This window comes from Pangasianodon hypophthalmus, chromosome 2, assembly GCF_027358585.1.
Source record: "Pangasianodon hypophthalmus isolate fPanHyp1 chromosome 2, fPanHyp1.pri, whole genome shotgun sequence".
NCBI lineage: Eukaryota > Metazoa > Chordata > Actinopteri > Siluriformes > Pangasiidae > Pangasianodon > Pangasianodon hypophthalmus.
Window position 1 is genome coordinate 20,220,746 of NC_069711.1, and position 21,265 is coordinate 20,242,010.

Sequence of the window (21,265 nt, forward strand, 5' to 3'; positions counted from 1 at the left end):
AAAAAAAAAAAATACAGAACAATCCATAAAGGAAGTTAACATGTCACTTTAAACCCTTTAATAGTATTTATACTTTTACTGCTATTAAAAAAAGGCAGGATCCTATTTTGTGGGATCACAAACACAACAAACCGGGGTTTTTTTCCCAGAAATACTGAAGAAGTCTCTGGAAATTTGTGCTGTAATTAAAAAATTTCATCTAAACATTGACCAACATGAGCAGAATCAGAAACGAGTTTAAGCGTTAAATTACATGATCAACGCTCTTGCCACATGCACAGAAAGTACAATGAAATTCGCTCATTCTTGCATGTCGTTTCTTACGACTACACAAAACAATACATATTCCCAGCTTGAAGACAATACGACAGCCATCCAGCATTCAGATATGTTCTGTTCGCAGCAATCAGACAACAAATGTATGCACTCGTTGAAGCGGACATGCTGCTATGTACTCCTGGATGTCCTAATCAAAGTTTCTGTCAATGCATGCAATAACCTACAGGCCATGGGGACGGTTGCCTTGACAGAAGAGTGCTGATATTTCTATTGTGTCAGAGCACGGCTAGTTACAAGCCTTCTGAGCTCAGGTAAGCAGGATAATACCTATTGTATTACATTTCACCTGAGCAACAGCAGCATGTATGAGCTTGTAGACAACAAGGAAGAAGTGTACTGCTTTGTTATGGATAAATGAGAACATTTAGGAAGCTTGGACACAAAGTTAAATTTATTTACACGAGTTACACTATAATAGATTAAGCTCAACTCATACCCCAATATCACTTAATAGTCAAGTTAGCTAGCTTTCAAACATGTATTATTTACCAATACTGATATTCTATTTCTATTTCTATACTGGACTTAGTAAGTGACATAAGTGCCTTTTCAAAATCTTTATATTTTCAGAACAGTACATTCAAGGACATAGGAAAAGCAAAGGAGAACAGATTCTACAACCACGATTTCAGCCAACAATATGTCTTGAATTTTTTTTTTTTTCCTGGTCTTATTTGAAATGGATCATGCCAGCAAATAAATGAATTTTTCTACACATGATTATTATTAAACTGAATCTGAAACCTTGCACACACACTCAAGCCAAGGAATACCACTTCAATTTGATCTGAATCATACACAAACCTTAATTCATACATTCAGATAAAAGTTTGTATTTTTGTACGTTTTTAAATTCACACTGTACTGGCACATTTCTCATCTCATATCTAAAGGCCAAACAGAGAAACCTTCCACATCTTCACTGAAGACAACCCCACATACAGGCTCAACTTCTGCCCAAACCCTATGGCTGAATCCCAAATCACACTTCTTCACACATATAGACAACTTCACGCCATTATTTTATAGGCGTCGTAGTGCAGTTATGTAGGCAGCAGGGATCCGTTTGGGATGCGGACTGCTCAGTGACCTGCTGCTTTTCTTGGCTAACTGGGTTGACATGACATGTCAGAGCTGACAACACACACAGGCCTGCACTGCGCCTCACACTCTGTTTAGCTAACAAGCTAACAGAGTTGGGGCGAAAACTTCCCGAGCCTAAAATATGTTTTTTTCACCATACAACTGTTTTTTAAAGGTAGAACGGTTTAAAAACAAAACGACCTCCCGCGACTAAGTCCTGTTCCAGCTAACAGCCTGGCTGTTGGGGAAGCTTGCAGTGCTAGCGTTAGTCAAGAAACTCCAGACCTCCTCCTGTAACGCCTCAGACAAAGCAGCTAAATGCGCTCTCTCATTATACTTAAACATGAAGTGTGATAAAAACAGAAAGGATAATATAAAAGCTAGCACTGGCTAGTTGCTTCAGCCGAGGCTGCTAGGTTGTTGGATAGTTAGCTTTAGCTAGCCAGTATGAGCTGGCAGTGTCCACTCACAGACGTAAATATGAGTCATTTTCTGTCAGCTGTATGCTAAAGCAGATATTACATGGACGACACTTGTCCACTACTGTATATTCCAAAACCGCTAATGTTCAGCTAGCATGCTACAGCTAAAATACCATCTGACAAACTAACATGCTAACTGGTGTTAGCCTGCAGGTAAATAGCCATCCAGCAACACTGACAGAGACTCAACAGATATCGGAAAAACGAGCCCCAAAGGCCCCTCACACACACTCTCTCTCTCTCCCTCACACACACTCTCATACACACTGATAGTTACCTTGCTTGTTGGCCTGTGCCATGTGTATTACTGCAATAAATAAAACCCGCAGGATGCAGCCGATGCATGATGTTGGTGAGGATTTAGTTCTTGGTAGATGAGAGAAACTCTGTGCTCTTTCTTCACTCGCCATGCTGCTGTTTCGCTATCAGTTTCTCTGTGTGTGTGTAAAACTCCAGCCCGTGTGTGTGCATGCGGATATAAACAGCGCCGAATCCGCTCCACAGCGCTACCTGGCGGAAACCAGCGGCATCACTGCCTGCTGGACAACACGGGTTTGAGGCTGTATCCTAAATTGCTTCGTAGTGGCTACGTAGGCTGTATAACGCCATTGCATTATACCCTACCTAGTGCTCATACATAGGGAAAAGGGAAAGTGTACGGGATGCGGCCTGGGTCTCAGCCTGTTCCACAATCACGCTTTAAATGCTCGAGGTGTTTTAGCAGTGTGTGCAGATGAGATGGACTGGAGTGCTGGTCCTGGTCCCAGGCTCCTGATCCACAGCCAAGCTGACCAGCAAAACAGCTTACTGAAGATGAAACAATCAGTCAGTTTTGTGAGATTTAATCTACGATTAAAATCTAATCGTCTATTTCATTTTTTGTATTTTGTATTGTTTGTCTATCTATCTATCTACAGTTGAAGTCAAACTTTACATCCCCCTTTCAGAATCTGCAAAATGTTCATTATTTTACCAAAATAAGAGGGATCATACAAAATGCATGTTATTGTTTATTTAGTGCTGACGTGAATAAGATATTTGACATAAAAGATGTTTACATATAGTCCATAAGAGAAAATAATAGTTGAATTTATAAAAATGACCCCATTCAAAAGTTTACATCCACTTGATTCTTAATACTGTGTTGTTACCTGAATGATCCACAGCTGTGTGTTTTTGTTTAGTGATAGTTGTTCATGAGTCCCGTGTTTGTCCTGAACAGTTAAACTGCCTGCTGTTCTTCAGAAAAATCCTTCAGGTCCCACAAATTCTTTGGTTTTCCAGCATTTTTGTGTATTTGAACCCTTACCAACAATGACTGTATGATTTTGAGATCCATCTTTTCACACTGAGGACAACTGAATGGATTAAGAGCCGGGGGGGCCCCCTCTCTATCTATCTATCTATCTATCTATCTATCTATCTATCTATCTATCTATCTTTCTGTCTCTCTACCCCCCCCCCCCCACCTATCTGTCTGTCTGTCTCTCTCTACCTCTTTCTCTCTCTCTCTCTCTCTGATAACTGTTTATCTATCTATCTCTATGTCTCTATCTATCTATCTATCTATCTATCTATCTTTCTGTCTCTCTACCCCCCCCACCTATCTGTCTGTCTGTCTCTCTCTACCTCTTTCTCTCTCTCTCTCTCTCTGTTAACTGTTTATCTATCTATCTCTATGTCTCTATCTATCTATCTATCTATCTATCTATCTATCTATCTATCTATCTATCTATCTATCTATCTATGTCTATCTGTCTGTCTCTCTATCTGTCTAACTGTTCATCTATCTATCTATCTATCTATCTATCTATCTATCTATCTATCTCAGAATTACTGTATTCTCCAAATGTATAAAGTACACAGGAATATAACATTCCAGATCAGAGTAAGATCATATAATGTGCAACCAGACAAGAATGCAGCAGCCTGTACACAGTCCACATACACAACTATAAGACAATTTCTGCTTATTTGTCATAAATGGCTTGTTGGGAATAGTGAGCACTTTTGGGAAAAACTGTTCAGATGTCATTTGGTACTGCTTCTACTGTACTACCGTTTATCTGAGAAGAGTTTTTGAAACACACAGTTTATTCTCATTTATTCATTCATTCAGTCGTTCATCATTGATGACTGTATTACCCTGGTCAGGGTCACAGTGGAGCTAGAGCCTTTCCTGGGAAAACTGGGTGTGAGGTGGGAACACACCTTGGATGGGATACTATCCATCGAAGGGCACCATGCACACACATATTCACACATATCGACCTGCTGGCATGCTTTTGGGAGGTGTGAGAAAACCCAACTGGACACATGGAGAACATGCCAAACTCTGCACAAACAGTAGCCCAAGTATGCTTGCTTACTTATTCATTTGTTTGTTTGTTTCTATCCCATAGCCGATATGTTCTGCATGCCAGCCAACCTGTGGGATTACTGTGTTTATTGAAGCAGCCAAAATCTGTACTCTCTTAGGCCTCTTACATAAACCATGCACTGTGTCTAAGCTTACGTGGTTAATTTGCTACATTCTAGCCAAAACTTAACATCATGTTTCCTGTTGAGTCTGAGTGTGACTGCATGTAGACTTCATATCTATAATCAGGACACTTAATGACTGGAAGTATAGGGATCCTTGGGAATAGAGAATCCTGAAATTAGAGTGAAATAATTATGGAGAAAGTAATGCTACAGAAGACAAACATAACAATGAAAAGTAGATTAACTAGAACAATAAAATATTCAACTTTTGTTGCTGGACTAGAATGCACTTCCCATCCCTGATATGTGTTAACTCAAAGACACATGAAATATCTAACCATGCAAGAGCATAGTGCAGCCAGTTACAGTATGTCCATATTCTTATTACCCATAACACTGATGTGCAAAACTTAGTACAGTGAATTTTAAAATATCTGTGTATATCTATATTCTATACCTCCTTTTGTCATTAATCCAAACAGTCTGTTCATATATAACAGATATACCTGCTATATAGCAGAACACCAAACACACACACTCAGACTCTCATTCATACCTAGGGGCAATTTTATCTTAGACAATCCACCTGCTGGCATGTTTTTGGGAGGTGGAAGGAAACCGGAGAACCTGGAGGAAACCCACTTGGACAGTGGGAGAACATGTGAGACTCCACCCAGAGTGTCATCTGAGCTCAGGATTGAATCTGGGACCCTGGAGCTGTGAGGTGGCAACGATACCTGCTGGGTCACTGCTCTGAACTTGCAAGAGTATCATTTATATAAATAAAATCAATAAATAATGTAGCTATAAAAATAAATATTTTCCTTTACATGTAGGCTATATTTATCCATCCATCTTCTGTACTGCTTATCCTACACAGGGTCATGGGGAGCCTGGAGCCCTATCCCAGGAGACAAGGCAGTGGACACCCTGGATAAGATGCCAATTTTTCAAAGAGTGTAATCACACATACTCACACACTATGGACAATTTTGAAATGACAGTCAGCCTACAAAGCATGTTTTAGGAATGGAGGAGGAAACCAGAGTACCCAGGGGAAGCCCCTGAAACATGGGTGGAGGTGGGATTCAAACCAGCAACCCCGGAGGTGCGATGCAACGGGGCTAACTGCTAAGCCACCATGCCCTCCTGGAGATATATATATATATATATGTATGTATGCATGTATGTATACAGTCAGGTCCGGAAGTAAGTTTTTGTGATTTTGCCTTTATACAACACCACAATGGATTTGAAATAAAACAATCAAGATGTGATCGAAGTGTAGACTTTCAGCTTTATTTTAAGAGGCTCCACAAAAATATGCCATTTGCCATTTAGGAATTACAGCCCCTGAAGAAAAACCCCTTCACAACATCTAGCTAAGTCAAGAACACTCTGGAGAAGGTAGGCATATCATTGTCAAAATCTACAATCAAGAGACACCTTCATGAATGTAAATACAGAGGGTTTACAACAAGGCGCAAACCACTGGTAACATTCAAGAACAGGAAAGCCAGATTAGACTAAGATTCTTTGGATTGATGAAACCAAGATTATGATCCAAAGTATACCACATCATGTGTCAAACATGGTGGAGGCAGTGTTATGGCATGGGCATGTATGGCTGCCAATGGAACGGGCTCATTGGTGTTTATCGATGATGTGACTGCTGACAGAAGTAGCAAGATGAATTCTGAGGTGTATAGGGCTATACTCTCTGCTCACATTCAGCCAAATGCTACAAAACTGATAGGACGCTGCTTCACAGTGCAGGTGGATAATGACCCTAAACATACTGCGAAAGCAACTCAAGACTTTTTGAAGGCAAAGAAATGGAATATTCTTCAATGGCCAAGTCAGTCGCCTGATCTCAACCCAATAGAGCATTTTCACTTACTGAAGACAAGACTGAAAGCAGAAAGATCCACAAACAAGCAGCAAAGGACTGCAAAGGATTTTCGAAGTATTAAAACTATGGTTATATGTACAATTATGTCGCTTTGTCCAAATACCTTTGAGCCCCTGAAAATGGAGGTACTTTGCTTAAAATGTCTGTAATTCCTCAATGGTAAATGCCATATTTTTGTGGAACCTCTTAAAATACAGCTGAAAGTCTACACTTTGATCATATCTTGATTGTTTTATTTCATATCCACTGTGGTTGTGTATAAAGGCAAAATCACAAAAACTCTGTCATTGTCCAAATACTTCCGGACCTGACTGTATATATATACAGTACTGTGCAAAGTCTTAGGCACCCTATTTTTTTAGTACAAACTTTGTTATAGATTTTTATTTATGACTTCGACATTATTGATTCAGTACAAAAACATTCTAGATTTCCAAACATTAGTTTTCCAGCACAAAATTAAATGTCCCAGAAAAATGTTTGTATGTCAGTAAAGAAAGCAGAATATTACTTAAGAGACACTTTTCCTTATAAAACTGCACACATTGTACCTGAGACTACTATTTTTTTTAAAGCGAAGGATTGTCACACCAAATATTGACTTTGTTTCATTCACTGTTTACTGCTCTTTATAGAAGTTTTTTTTTTAATGTAGAAACATTTAATTTCATTATTTTTGAAGGCATCTTTGCTCTACAGCATTTCTTGCATGTGCCAAAGACTTTTGCACAGTACTGTATATATATAATTTATATATATCTCAGCAGTGTGTTTATATAATTTTTGAGGCTTTAGAAAGCTTTCTTTCTCACATATCAAACGGAAGGACTTTTTAAAGGCTGTAATAAATTGTTTCTGTAGTTTTCCTTGTAGCCGGAAGGGGGCGACGCTGTACTTCTGAGTTCAGATCACCTCCGTTATTGTTCACCACAGAGGAAGATGTCCGTCTCGTTTCCTTTGTTGTGATGAATTCCTTATTATAAAAGAAGAAGACAAAATTGCGGATTTAGATTTAATCAGGGACGGTTTAGTTTTATTTGTGATAAGTAAATCTACATCCATCATTGGCTATAATGAGTGGAGGAGTGTATGGCGGGGGTAAGTGTGTGTGTGTGTGTGTGTGTGTGTGTGTGTGTGTGTGTATGAGAGGTGGAAAATGAATGAGCGCCCGCCACGTTTGGCTAAGATCAGATCGCTAGCTATACTGAGATAATCAGAATGTAAACTAGTAGTTATTATTTATTTACCTTCAATGCAGTTAGTGAAATATGCCCCTTTATTTAGCTAGAATGTGTGTGTGTGTGAGAGTGTGTGTGTGTGAGTGCTGCGCAGTGACTGCATCGCGGTTACAGAACAACTTCATCTTCAGTGTGAAGTTTTGACTGAAAACCATAATGACTGCACTGATCTCCTGATTAGTTCAACTTCTGGGTTTACCGTTTCATAGTGTGTTAACTTTTCCTTTTCTGTTTCTTAAATCTATCTATCTATCTATCTATCTATCATTCTGTACACCCATTCTATCCTATCAAGCCACTCATCCATTCTATTTATCTATTCATCCTATCCTATCCCTCCATCAAACCATTCATCTTGTCTTATCGCACCCGTCCATCGATTCTATCTTTGCACCCATTCATTCTATACTATCTATCTATCTATCTATCTATCATCAATCCATCCATCCATCTATTCGTCCTATCCATTGCGCCTAGTCTACCCTATCTGATCTCATCCATCTATCCATTCTATCCTACTGCTCCCTCCATCCATCCATTCTCTCTTATCTCCTCTCCATCCATCCACCCATCCATTCTATCCTATACTATATCTCCTATCCCTATATCCATCCATTCTCTATCTATCCAACCAGCCATCCAGCCATTTATCTTATCTAACCTTTCATCCTGTCCTATCCATTCTATTCTTTCTACCCTATCTCTCCATTCTATCCTATCTATCCATCCATGCAATCTATCTATCTACCATCCATTGCATCCTGTCCTATCCTATACATCTATCCATTCGGTCCCATCTATCCTATCTATTTATCCAGTCTTTCTATCTATCTACCATCCATTGCATTTTATTCTATCCTATTTATCTAAGTAAACAATGTTAAATAAAGATGTAGCTAAAGCCATGGTTCTCAGAGTGGCTGAGGTGTGTGATGTATATCCAGGCGGTCTGTGACTGTGTTGCTTTTTAAAAATCACACAAATGTGGTGGAGATTACTATCAGCTACTATCGAGGTTGTTTAGAATGTAGTAATTATAAAAGCCTACTTGACTGATTACTTTAAATAAAATGAGCTCAGTAACTCTAAAACTCAATAACTAAATAAGTATAAATATGTTTAAATAACTTTATAACATTAACCTGATTGTAATTTTAATAAAACCAGAGTCCTGTCAATGTGACGGTATTTCAAATCTACATCTTGATGTGTGGAGAGTTCAGGAATTAAAAGCTTTAATGGTTCCACTAAATTAATATAATGGCTCACATTTGCCATATTATTCTTTAAATGAAATCTGTCGTGTGACAGACTTAAAGGGTTGCTGGAATTGTTTTTTTGGTTTTTGGGTGGGGTCCCTGGCTTATAATGCATGTGCCTGTCATTTTATTATTTTATGTTTCTATTCAATATATTGTTCAAGAGTGACAGGAAATAAATGTATAATAAGTAAACAGTGCAGGTATATGTATGATGTTATGGTGCAGTCAAAGCCAGACAGGATGAATAGCATTCATACGAGTGCACACTAAACAATAATTCAAACTGTGCTATATCACAATTTATTGATATTCGCACCCATTTCTAAGAAATCTGCTCTTTTTCTGTCTACCAGACGAGGTTGGCGCGCTGGTGTTTGATATCGGCTCCTACTCCGTGAGGGCTGGTTATGCTGGAGAGGACTGCCCCAAGGTAAGAGGGAAGCCTCGAATTCACGTTCACCGTGTAATACACGTGTGAGGTTTGCTATAAAGATGTGTTGATTTGCAGGCTGACTTCCCCACCGTGATTGGCGTGACTGTGGACAGGGAAGATGGCACTACACCGATGGAAACAGATGGGGATAAGGGCAAGCAAAGTGGAACGACATACTACATCGATACCAACCAGCTCAGGGTGCCACGGGAAAACATGGAGGTCATGTCACCTCTTAAAAATGGCATGAGTAGGTGTCTTTCTGTCATTGCTGTTTATTTTTATGGATGCAGACAAAAAATATAGGCCAAAATACTAGAACTTGAAATAATTAGGAATAATTTTTATCTAATTGTTGTGAAAAAGATATTTTTGTTTAAGTGCAAAAGTGTATTTTTGTTTTTGATAAAATGTTACATAATCGTTATTTCTCCTAGTTGAAGACTGGGACAGCTTTCAGGCCATTTTGGACCACACCTACAGAATGCACTTCAAATCCGAGCCTAGCTTGCATCCCGTGCTGATGTCAGAAGCCTCTGTAAGCTCTACACAAACTTTAATTTCCTTATTAAACATATCATCCTAACTATTCTGACTGACACACACATGCACATTTATTGTCTGGTTTTAATTTATATTCAGTGGAACACACGAGCCAAGAGGGAGAAGCTGACAGAGCTTATGTTTGAGCATTACAACATCCCTGCTTTCTTCTTGTGTAAAACAGCCGTGCTGTCTGCGTATCCTTCACTATCAGTTTGTCTACTGTTTGAAGTGTTTTTCCCCTTTAGGTCTCAGTACATGTCTACACTAACCAGAGCTCATGTAATGAGAAAATATTGGTATAATCATGTCTGATACATGTAGCAGCATTCTTAACTCTTAATCATATCAGATTTGCAAATGGACGATCCACTGGTTTGGTGTTAGACAGCGGTGCGACGCACACGACTGCTATTCCAGTGCACGATGGTTATGTCCTGCAGCAAGGTAAATAATCCTTCTGGTCTCTTAGCTTTTGAGTAAAGAAAAGTATTTTCTCACATATTTGAGAGGTCTGCAATCACTGTTAGGTTTAACTGTGACAACACACATAAAGACAGATGAGCTAAACCAGTGATCACAAGGGACCTGCTAAGAAATTAAGGTGCTGATTTAAGCAGGAAATATCAGCAGTGCAACATATGCATGTATGGTTGGTAATCTCCTTTTCACTTACATACAGCATAAGATTGGTTGAGGTGTGTTTAATAACAGTGCACAGCAATAATCTGATTATTATCTGATTTTAGCAGTTCTTTCAGATATTTATGTAAACAGTATATCACAGTATCCTAAATCAGATCCAGGCTGTTTTATATTTCAAGACATTGTGATAACACAAGAAATCCAGAGGACACCTGATTGTAGCTCAGTAATCAGGATATTCACAACATGTATACTATTACTTTTTCATCTTTCTACATCAGGGATGTCCAAAGTCCGGCCCCAGGGCCAGATGTGGCCACAGACAGATGTTAACTAGCCCAGTTCTTCTCTGTTAGAATGTATGATAGGTTGAATGTATGATATGCTACACTGTTCACCTGATTTGTATATAAATCCACCCTTTGAACTCATATTCATATATTAGTACATTATATATTTAAATATACTGTGGAAGACATATTATATGTCACATATACAGTACAGGAGTGTTCATGTACATAGAGAAAAGCTCCTGAAGCAGTAAATAGACTTAACAGCTGAAGGAAGCACAGCATTTTGTGATCATTAAGACATTCACTGGCATTGTGAACTAAATAAGATTTTTGGTGATGCATTGTTTTGTACATATAAACACACTCAATTGTGCAAAAAGCTTAGCAGTTGAATAAACAATCCTTGTGTATCATACTGTATATTGGCACTGAGGGTCTGTTCTGTACTTTTTCCAGGCATTGTCAAGTCCCCACTTGCAGGTGACTTCATGAGCATGCAGTGTAGAGAGCTGTTTCAGGAATTAAATGTCGAAATCATTCCCCCATACATGATTGCATCAAAGGTGAGGCTTTGTCTATTAAGTCGATTTTATTTTTGCATGCCATATCCATAGATGAAATTTTTATTCCACAGTGTAGCATGAAGAGTAAGGAGCCTTTTTTTTGCACGTCACCTGATCATGTCATGTTATTGTGGAAGTGGAACAGCTAAAAAGTATTTTTGTACTTGAAAACAACTTCAATTTGATAGCGCATGTCCTTGGTTAGATGGTGTACAATTCATCTGTTGTAAATACTTAAGATAAAATGCTCCTTTGTCTCCATTTCCCGTCTCTAAATGGCCTCTGATTTCGTGAGTAAAGCTGGCTTTATACTGTACGATATTCCAGCCCAGTTTTGCTGTCGGAGACAAAAATTGCACCTTGTAAAAGAACTCTTTGGTTGTAAGTTGAGATCGGAGTTGTGTCAGTGCCGGAAAATTTGAGTGAATTTGAGTACAATGCTTATCTAAAATCCACCAATAGGAGGACTCCTTTGGATTACACAAAACTCACAGTACAGCTACAAATATGATGGCAACGTGCTAATGGAAGGAAAAGATATCCTTATTACTTCACTTTGAAGAATGTTTGTTTGTGCGACCCCATTTTCTGCACAAGTCCGCATCTCACTGATTGATGATGGAAGCAGAGTGTAGTAATTTTGTCAATAGAGGATCTTCATTGTATAATCTGAAATTGAGAACACATGTTATCACCCAGTCTGTTATAGAATTCAGCCAAGATTTTATTGGGATCATCTCATGCAGTGTGACAAGTTAATCCTGTTAAAAGACCACTGAAATCCCACAGTGCAAAAACTGGATTAAGTCACAGCAGAATTGTGAATGGGACAAAAAATGGGTAGTTTATAACATAACAAGGTGCTCTTTAAGGGTGAGCACAAAATACAGACTTAAATAACTTTGGCCTTAAATCCTGGGACTGAGCATGATGGAATTGTGGGAGACTAGCAGTCCTTCATGATTGAAACGCGTTTGTATTTCTGTTTCATGTTGTGTTTAAAACAGACTCTGAAATGCAGCATTGTTGAAGTATAAACAGTAGTTGAAGTGAAGTATAAAAGCCCTAACTTTAAAGATTTCTTATTAACACCAGTGCTGTTGCACGTATTGCAACTATTTATACTGCTGTTTTCTTATTAAAGGATTCAGTACGTGAAGGTGCACCAGCCAGCTGGAAGAAGAAAGAGAAACTACCTCAAGTTACTCGCTCATGGCATAACTACATGTGTAATGTAAGGACGTGCAGTTGTATAGAGACTCAGAGACGATGCTACAGGTCTACTGTATGATGATAACCTAATGCTCTGACACACTCAGGTCTAATCAGCTGTGTTCATATTTGCAGACTGTTATTCAAGATTTCCAGGCCTCAGTCTTGCAGGTTTCAGATTCACCTTATGATGAACAGTATGTCCATCTATTCTCTTCTTACTTCACTTCAAACAAAATGCACAGATGTTATAATTAGCTGGTCACAGCTGGTCCTTCCCTGGAGGAAGAGAAATCCATCATTGTGGTCTTGTTGCCTTTGCAGGGTGGCTGTTCAGATGCCGACTGTTCACTATGAGCTGCCTAACGGCTACAACTGTGACTTTGGAGCTGAACGACTGAAGATTCCTGAGGGGCTTTTTGACCCTTCTAATGCAAAGGTAGGCACTGTTAAACAATTTTCCCTGTGATTTACTGTTTCTTTCTACAGACAGTATCGTCTCTAAAGGTGCACTTTGTGTGTTTGTGTGTGTTTTATAGGGCCTGTCAGGAAACACCATGCTTGGAGTAGGCCATGTTGTGACCACCAGTGTTGGCATGTGTGACGTTGATATCCGACCAGTAAGAGCTTTTTACATTATACAACTAAAAATGGGTCTCCTAAGTGGGGTAAACGTCTAATCATCAGGAGATCATGAATGACCATTAGTCCAGGAAAGCATAATTAGCTCTGTTCTCTGGGTGGGAAGGACAGCCTTCCTCCTTTTTCCCGGTTGATCAGAATGACACTAGCTAGTTGTTGTCATCTGTTAGCTCACACATACAGAATAGGAGAGTTAGCACTCTCCTCTTGGCATGTTTCTCTGTCCTATGACAATGCATGAGCAACAGTTCACAAAGATATAGTGGCTGGATTCACGTCTCAGAGAAAGTTTGTTTGCTTTCATCTTCCCTGGTTCGTAACTGTTAAGAGAAATTTGGCAAACAGGAGGGAACTGACAATGACTAAATTGGATATAAATCCAAAACAAACTTTGATACTTTGGGCATTTCGCACCTATTAGTCTGAATCAAAGTGAAATTGATATTTTTGGTTTGTCTGCTGTTTTGTTTGGTTTTCACACTGCACATAATTAAAGGAACTGAAAAGCAAAAAAAGATGGTAGCTGAGGGGTGTGCTGTATAAAAAATACAAACGTATTTGTAAAATTCTTTCATTCCTTCGTCAAAAAAAAACCATTTTTGTGTATTGCATCCAGTTTTTATTTTCTCTTTTTGTTTGTTAGTCCAAATATCCAGAACACATCACATTTCCGCAGTATTACAGCTCTGTCTTTTGGCTCAATTTAAAACCTCACATCTAAAATTGATATTTTCTTCACTTTCTGCAGTTTCGATTCATAATCGAATCACTTTCTCACTGTGGTGATTTCACTGTGTTCACATCGCTCAGCTGCTCTTGGACCGGCTGTTTTGCTATCAGAGTGCGCTTGCTGGGTTCTCACCTGTTTTAATGAGCTTTGCCGAGGGGGAAAACGCAGCCGGGTTCAATTCAACCGGACTAAACAATGCATATGTGAAAGCACGCTTTGATATTTTGAATAGATCCTGACAGCACTTGTGGTGATTTTTTTTTTTTCTTTTTTTTCAGGGTCTGTATGGCAGTGTGATAGTTACTGGAGGAAACACTCTCATCCAAGGATTTACAGACAGACTAAACAGAGAACTGTCTCAGAAGACACCACCGGTTTGTTCTACTGCATAAATCTATATATAATATAATCTACGCACAAAATGTGCTATGCTTTGTTTCATCCAGTGTAGATGTGTCTATTATTAGGCTTAGATTATGCGGAGCATCCATCATACGAGTCCCAGTGAATGAGCTGTTACTATAGAAACAATAACATATTAGAATGAGTGATTAATATAACTCTGTGATTTGCCTTACAGACAGGGATACTATTAGAGCTGGTTTTATAGAAAAATAATCAAGAACTTCCATCCAATCAGATTAAAAAAATTTAACAAATAATGCAACTTTTATTCAATTCTAAAAAAATATTCATGCACTTTTTTTTTTTTTTTGCTGCAGAGTATATGGTGTTAAAAAGACATAGCTAGAAGTAGCTGATACTTCATTGTGCAATTGCATCTTATTTATTTATTTTGACCCCAATTTTGATTATTTTGAAATATACACTGCCTGGCCAAAAAAAAAAAAAAAAAAAAAAGTCGCACAATCTAATATTTTGTTGCACTGCATTTAGCTTTAATTACGGCACACATTCGTCCTGGCATTGTTTCAACAACCTTATGCAACTTCACAACATTTATTTCCATCCAGAGTTGCATTAATGTTTGGCTGAGATCTTGCATTGAGGACAGGAGAGTCGGACCGCTCCGTAAAGTCTTCTCCAGCACATCCCAAAGACTTTCAGTGGGCTTAAGGTCAGGACTCTGTGGTGGCCAATTCATGTGTGAAATGATTCCTCATGCTCCCTGAACGACTCTTTCGCAAGTTAAGCCTGATGAATCTTAGCATTTTCATCCTGGAATATGCCTGTGCCGTCAGGGAAGAAAAAGTCCATTGACGGGATAACCTGGTCATTCAGTACATTCAGGTGCTCAGCTGACTTCATTTTATTGCCACACAATGAGGCTGAGCCTCGACCTGACCAACTGATGCAACCCCAGATCATAACACTGCCTCCGGAGGCTTGTACAGTAGGCACTATGCATGATGGGTGCATCACTTCATGCATTTCCCTTCTTACCCTGACACGCCCATTGCTTTGGAATAGGGTAAATCTGATTTTATCAGACCACATGACCTTTTTCCATTGCTCCACAGTCCAGTCTTTATGCTCCAGAGCAAATTGAAGTCATTTTTCCCGATTAGCCTCACTAACAAATGGCTTTCTTGTGGCCACACAGCTGTTTAGTCCAAATCCTGTAAGTTCTCATCATATTGTGCGTGTGGAAATGCTCTTACTTTCACTATTAAACATAGCCATGAATTCTGTCAATTTTTTTTTTTACGACGTGACATCAAGCGTTTTAAAGATCTCCGATCACGATCATTCAAGATTTTTTCCCGACTACATTTCTGCTGTAATGTTGACAGTTCACCACTATCCTTCCAGGCTTTAATAATGCACTGGACATTTCATAACCCAGTTCCAGTGATTTCAGCAATCTCCTTAGTTGTTTTCTTTGCTTGATGCAGGCCAACAATTTTCCCCTTCAGGAACATCTTTTCCACGACCACGGGATACGTAATCTGCCATGGTTGTTTAAGAAATGAGAAGCTACACACTGCATCAGTTAAGGTTAAAAGAATTGTTGCCAGCTGAAACATATTAATCACTGCAGTAATGATCCAGTCATAGGCTCTTAAGTATTTGCTTATTTAAACCCAAACAGCGACCTTTTTTTTTTTGGCCATTCAGTGTATATAGGATAAAAGCTGAACTGAAAATTTTTCCAAATTGTTAACATGTATTATTATTATTATTATTTATACTGTGTTGATATTTTTCCATCTGCATGTCCAATAATTAATATAATGCAACTTGTCTAAATCTAGTGCATTTTATAAGCATATGTACACAATTTTTAATTTGTAATGCATTATCAGTGCATTACACTGTTGGATAAAATGCTCACACTAAAGCCTCTTAATATTTCTAATTCAGGACTGTTTACACAGATTTGAGACCGGTTTAGCAATTTCTATTTCTAGATGTCTTTTCTAAATTCTAGAAAAGCTTAAGTATAGAGAGAATGCTTTAGAATTTTTAACCCAACTTTGTGCCATCCTATTAATTAGCCTCTTTGGAGCACAACCACAGTGAAATTGTTTATATTTCACAGAGTATGCGCTTGAAGTTAATAGCCAACAATACGACTCTGGAGCGCAGGTTCAGTGCCTGGATCGGAGGGTCTATCCTGGCATCACTGGTGAGTACTGCTTCACACGTTTTCAGTGCTGTGGGTGTATTGAGGAAATACAGAGCTGTCTTGTTGGTGGTTTTCATCATTATATTTTATCTTCATCTTTAGGGAACCTTCCAACAAATGTGGATTTCCAAGCAGGAGTATGAGGAAGGAGGGAAGCAGTGTGTAGAGAGGAAGTGCCCTTGACCAACTCCAGCTTTTTTTGCCATTTGATTCTTTAACTAAAAAAAAAAAAAAAAAAAGTTTCTGGTAGAACAGGCCTTCTTAGTGGACTCAGGAACATAAAGGACACTTGTGCTAAAATTATACAAAAATTAGTTCTGCTTTCTTATTAAACATTTTTGATTTTATAACTCTGTATTAATTGTCATGGTCACACTCTTTTCTATACTCTATATAGTGTTTTTTGTGTCATATTTGGCAATTCAGAGAAAAGATTCAATTCTGTATTTTAGATAATAATGGTGTGTTATTTGGCACATATACAAGGAAACTGATCATCCTTCAAGTTGGCTGCAGAGAAAATGATTAAAGTAAGCAATATATACAGTAAACTACTTGTGTTTTTAATCAGCAATTGGCTATTTTGAAAATAAAGTTTTTTTGTGACAGCTTTGTGTTTAAGTTTCTTTGTATCATGGATCATTATGCATTTGAAACTTGCATTATTGATATTTAGTTTCTCTATCAATCTGATGCAAACAGCAGAAGCCATCATGTCCAAAATGACCAGTCAAATAATTAAGAATTACTCAGAGATGCGAGATGCCTTTCAGAAGTCAATTTCAATTTTCACATAGCACTCAGAACACAGACATCTTATATAATCCATACTCAGTGCTTTACTCAGAGCAAGTCCTGACTGAAATGCTGTGCTGCACCTGCATTAAGACTTCATTAATAAGCTAACACCAGTATAAAAGGCCAGGGATCAATCCACACATGAAGAAATGGGTTCATATAATTAGCAACATTGACTTTTAGCCTCGGCCGTCTCATGCTTGTGCAGTCTTTTTAGGGAAAACCTCAGTCAGTTTCTTCTGATTTTGTTTCTCTCTCCTTTGTCTCCTTGCTTTACTCCTCAGGTGCTTCTCAAGACTTAGCCTGAAATTAAGGGGAAAAAAAAAAAAAGAAATCGCAAGTAAGCATGTACTGCAGTCTGAACTATTTTGCTAGTCAGTGAGTTTTAAATCCAGGATTTCAGCCTTACCTTGTATAAGGGCTAACAAATGATGGTGTATAGAAACGTTTCCTCTTGTAGATCTTGTTCATGTACCAGGGGACAGGGTGTTCTCTAAAACGGTACCTATTTCATAAAGATAAAAACGCCATGTTACACTCAAATTCTATTTCCACACGCAGGCATGTCATCAGTTATAACAGAGGATAGAACTAATGTAACTGCTTACCAGAACATTTTGCCAAAAACGTTTCTCCTCCATTCTCCAGGTCTGGCTTTTTCTTGTCCTGTCTGTAGTAAACGGAGGGCGTCTTCTCGCTCTTTCACGACGGTGTCAAGCCTCTGCATAGATCTTTCCACCTAATAATACATCATCTTGGGTTATTTTTCTAAATCAGTGGTTCTCAAAGAAGGTTTTGGAGACCCAGGTGGGTCTGTGATTTGTTACAGTAGTGGAAATCACAACCCACTATTATCATAGAGATTATATTTATTACAGAGTTCTTGTAGTTATTAGTCTGTTTGTTTGGTCAGTGAAATTCAGTGAGTTTAATTCAAACTTCTGAGGATGGATAGTTCAGGAATAAAATGCCCAGTGGCTCCATTAAATAGCCAAAATATTATTATGCCAATTTAAATAATGGGCCTAATATTTAAAATAGCTTGATTATGTTAATTAGAAATTGTGTCGAGGGAATCTGTGTAATTTATTTTACAGTTAAAGGGGTTTCTGGCTGCAGAAGTTTGAGAACCCCTGAATGTGTGTGTCCATGTAAAATCAACAATGCATACACACATCCTGTCTTACTGGTGCCATCACTGACTTTGAACTAAGAGGCTATATATAAATTAAAAGCACTGTGGTTTTTCTACAGAATATAACTGTATTTTATAGGAGAGCCATCACAAGTTTTTTTAAATGACATTAACCAAATTGGTAACTAAAATCAGTAAGTAATGCATTAACCTACGCTGAACAGAATAAATAATAATTTAATTATACTTGGAGTACATTTTAATGTATAAATGTCATTTAAACAGTCGAAAAATAGTGATAAAACAATGCCACACTGATGGTATACAGTCACAACCTTACTTATCAGAGCTTTAAAATATCTGCTCACCTTCTTAATGCGTTCTGGACTAGGCATCGGAACACACTGCCTTTTCGCCTCTTGTTCTATAGTATGCAACATATTCTTTTCCTTTAGAAGAACATACCTGCAACATAAAACAAATATGATCATAGGATCAATAAATGATCAGCAGGAACACAAAGTTTGATCTTTCATGATCAAAAATTAATTTTGTCAAGTTAAATCCAATCTGCATTGCTGTATTGCACACTGTGTCAGACTTTAGATGGTGTATTTAATGGATGCATCCTAACACAAACTGTGCAGCAAGCAAGTGAGGCACACACACAAAACAAGCTGAAAATGAATTTCAGTCATTACAATTAACCCCGTCAAAATTCAGGGTCAGGGCACTCCTACCTAATATTCAGATGCTGTTGTAAGCAAAATCTGTGTATCATGCTTAGTGTTATTTAGAACCACAAACAGCGCTGAAAGTGTAAAGACTGATGCCTGCATTTGACATATGCAAATGTTTGCGCAGGCTGAGAACGAAAACAATTCAACATTGCTTCTGAGGATACAAACATATTGCCAATAAACCAAATAAGTGTTTGCTTTTTTTAATTTTACTTATTAAATTTGTCAGTGTATTGTGTTATCATATTACATGGTGAGCGCTCTGCATAGCTAAACAGCAGTGGACAGCGATGCTAGCCCCGCCCCCATCATAACCCCGCCCCCATGTTGATGCCCATTTTGAGCAGGTAACAAAATATATTCTGGTAGCCAAGGTGGGGGGAACATCATTCCAGATTTTTGGTACCAAATTAGAAAGAAGCTGTTTGTTTTTGACTTATTTTAGCATTAATCTCTAAGTTTTATTTACAGAGAAATCTTAAAATTTTCTCATTTTCTCTTTTTAATTTTTTAATGGTCTGGTTGAAAGCAGTTACGAGAGAATTTTTATAAATCTATCAGCTCTTGTTGCATTAAATTCGAGATCTTTGTGCATGTTCCTGTTGGTTATGTGATCTGTTACACTTTTGCAGAACTCCACTGTAAGTGAGACTCAGATTTGGTTTTTATCTCCCAGGTTAAAAAAATTATTAGATTGACTGATTATTAGAAATCTGAGTGCAATCAAATGTAAAAGTTACCATAGCTTGTGCAAGTCTTCATTACTCTTTGCTCTAAGCTGTTTGACTGTCCATGGAGAACCTATGAGAATTCAAACAAACAAACAAATAAACAAACAAACAAACAATGTCATGGTGGATGATTAAGAATAATCAGCTTTCATAGTCACATGTTTAAAATGCTCTCCCTAAACATGACAATAAGAGCAATTAATAGAAGAAACAGAGGAAACTCATAGCTAAAACAATAAAAATAAGCAAGATATGAACATATCTATAAAAAATTAGGTCTTGAGCAGTTTTGTAAATGTGATGGAGAGTCAGTGGGACCTGATTTAACTGCAGTCTCTCCCCAGTTTTCAGGCAGGTCAAAGAATTCCTCAAGACCCCATCTGCTGGAGGATGTGTGCACAAGGCGAGCATGTTCAGGACGGCTGAATCGAAAAGGAATGTAGTTTTGCCTAAAAAAAGTAGATAAGACAGTTAATAAGCTCATAATTCCATTTCTTAATGATGCTCACTTATCCATTCACATTCATAGCTTCCTGCCTTGCTAGCAAAGGTTAACAAAACATGGCTTACAGTTACACAACAATTTAAAAAAATATATACCTTTGTAAGCAGGAATGATATCTAACCAAGGTATGCGATGAATATTGAGCTTTGTTTGGCAAAGATATTTTAACAACGCTTTGAAATTGTCTGCAAACTGCGGCAAGACGGCATGCAGTGGCCGCGGCCATCTTGAAAAGCAATGTCAATGTTGAGCAGGGTTGCCAGATAATTAACATTTCAGGGCTACCAGAGCCCGTATCACAGTGACCTGCATATTTAATTCCTTATTAGATTATCCTCCATTAGAAACGTTATTTCAGTACCAGCTGGAGCTGGTCTTTTTTTTAAATTTTTTTTATTATTTTTTTTATTTGGAACAAACCTCTGATCACGCTATAAATAAAAAAGACAAAATAATAATAATAATGGGTTTGAATCCCACCTCCTCACTGTGTGCAGGAAGTCTGCATGTTCTCCAGTGATTCAGGGTTTCCTCCGCGTTCTCCGGTTTCCTCCCCTAGTCCAAAGACATGCGTTGTAGCTTGATTGGCATCTCCAAATTGTCCGTAGTGAGTGAATGGGTGTGTGAATGTGCCCTGGGCTGGCATCCTGTCCAGGGTGTCCCCCGCCTTGTGTCCCCTGGGATAGGGTCCAGGTCCCCGTGACCCTGTGTAGGAAGCGGTACAGAGGATGGATGGATAAATAGAAATTATTGCTCCCGTCAGCTTCAAACTGAAGAACTATAGTCTCTGCAGGAATTGAGGGTTTCAGCCCAATTTGGCAACATGGGTTCTCACCACATCGTATTCGCTGGTCCAGGTTTTTACCTTTTACAAATTGATTATCTTGTCTGTGCGGTGTTCGGAT

General features: G+C 38.3%; 3 protein-coding genes across 3 annotated transcripts in view; 1 reads left to right on the forward strand and 2 right to left on the reverse strand.

Annotated features, from left to right (window-relative positions):
• Positions 1-2,403, reverse strand: part of tmem131 (transmembrane protein 131) — a 45,211-nt gene extending 42,808 nt beyond the window's left edge. The window contains exon 1 of the mRNA XM_026943439.3: positions 2,182-2,403. Within this exon, the coding sequence (XP_026799240.2) occupies positions 2,182-2,314 (133 nt within the window). The 5' untranslated portion in view covers positions 2,315-2,403. The remainder of the gene's footprint in view (positions 1-2,181) is intronic.
• A 4,781-nt stretch (positions 2,404-7,184) lies between these two features.
• On the forward strand, positions 7,185-17,059 carry actl6a (actin-like 6A). Its single transcript, XM_026927129.3, has 14 exons — positions 7,185-7,398; positions 9,154-9,230; positions 9,309-9,483; positions 9,671-9,771; positions 9,876-9,973; positions 10,129-10,223; positions 11,171-11,277; positions 12,422-12,511; positions 12,625-12,686; positions 12,814-12,928; positions 13,029-13,109; positions 14,140-14,235; positions 16,365-16,451; positions 16,554-17,059. Exons 1-14 carry the CDS (start codon positions 7,374-7,376, stop codon positions 16,632-16,634), a joined length of 1,290 nt encoding a protein of 429 aa, XP_026782930.1. The 5' UTR covers positions 7,185-7,373; the 3' UTR covers positions 16,635-17,059.
• Positions 17,060-17,214: 155 nt separating this feature from the next.
• Positions 17,215-20,614, reverse strand: mrpl47 (mitochondrial ribosomal protein L47). Its single transcript, XM_026927143.3, has 7 exons — positions 20,456-20,614; positions 20,174-20,304; positions 19,865-19,925; positions 18,753-18,849; positions 17,858-17,988; positions 17,659-17,754; positions 17,215-17,552 (listed from the first exon to the last, which is right to left on the reverse strand). The coding sequence occupies exons 1-7, from the start codon at positions 20,584-20,586 to the stop codon at positions 17,444-17,446; spliced, it is 756 nt and encodes a 251-aa protein (XP_026782944.3). The 5' UTR covers positions 20,587-20,614; the 3' UTR covers positions 17,215-17,443.
• Positions 20,615-21,265: the final 651 nt, after the last annotated feature.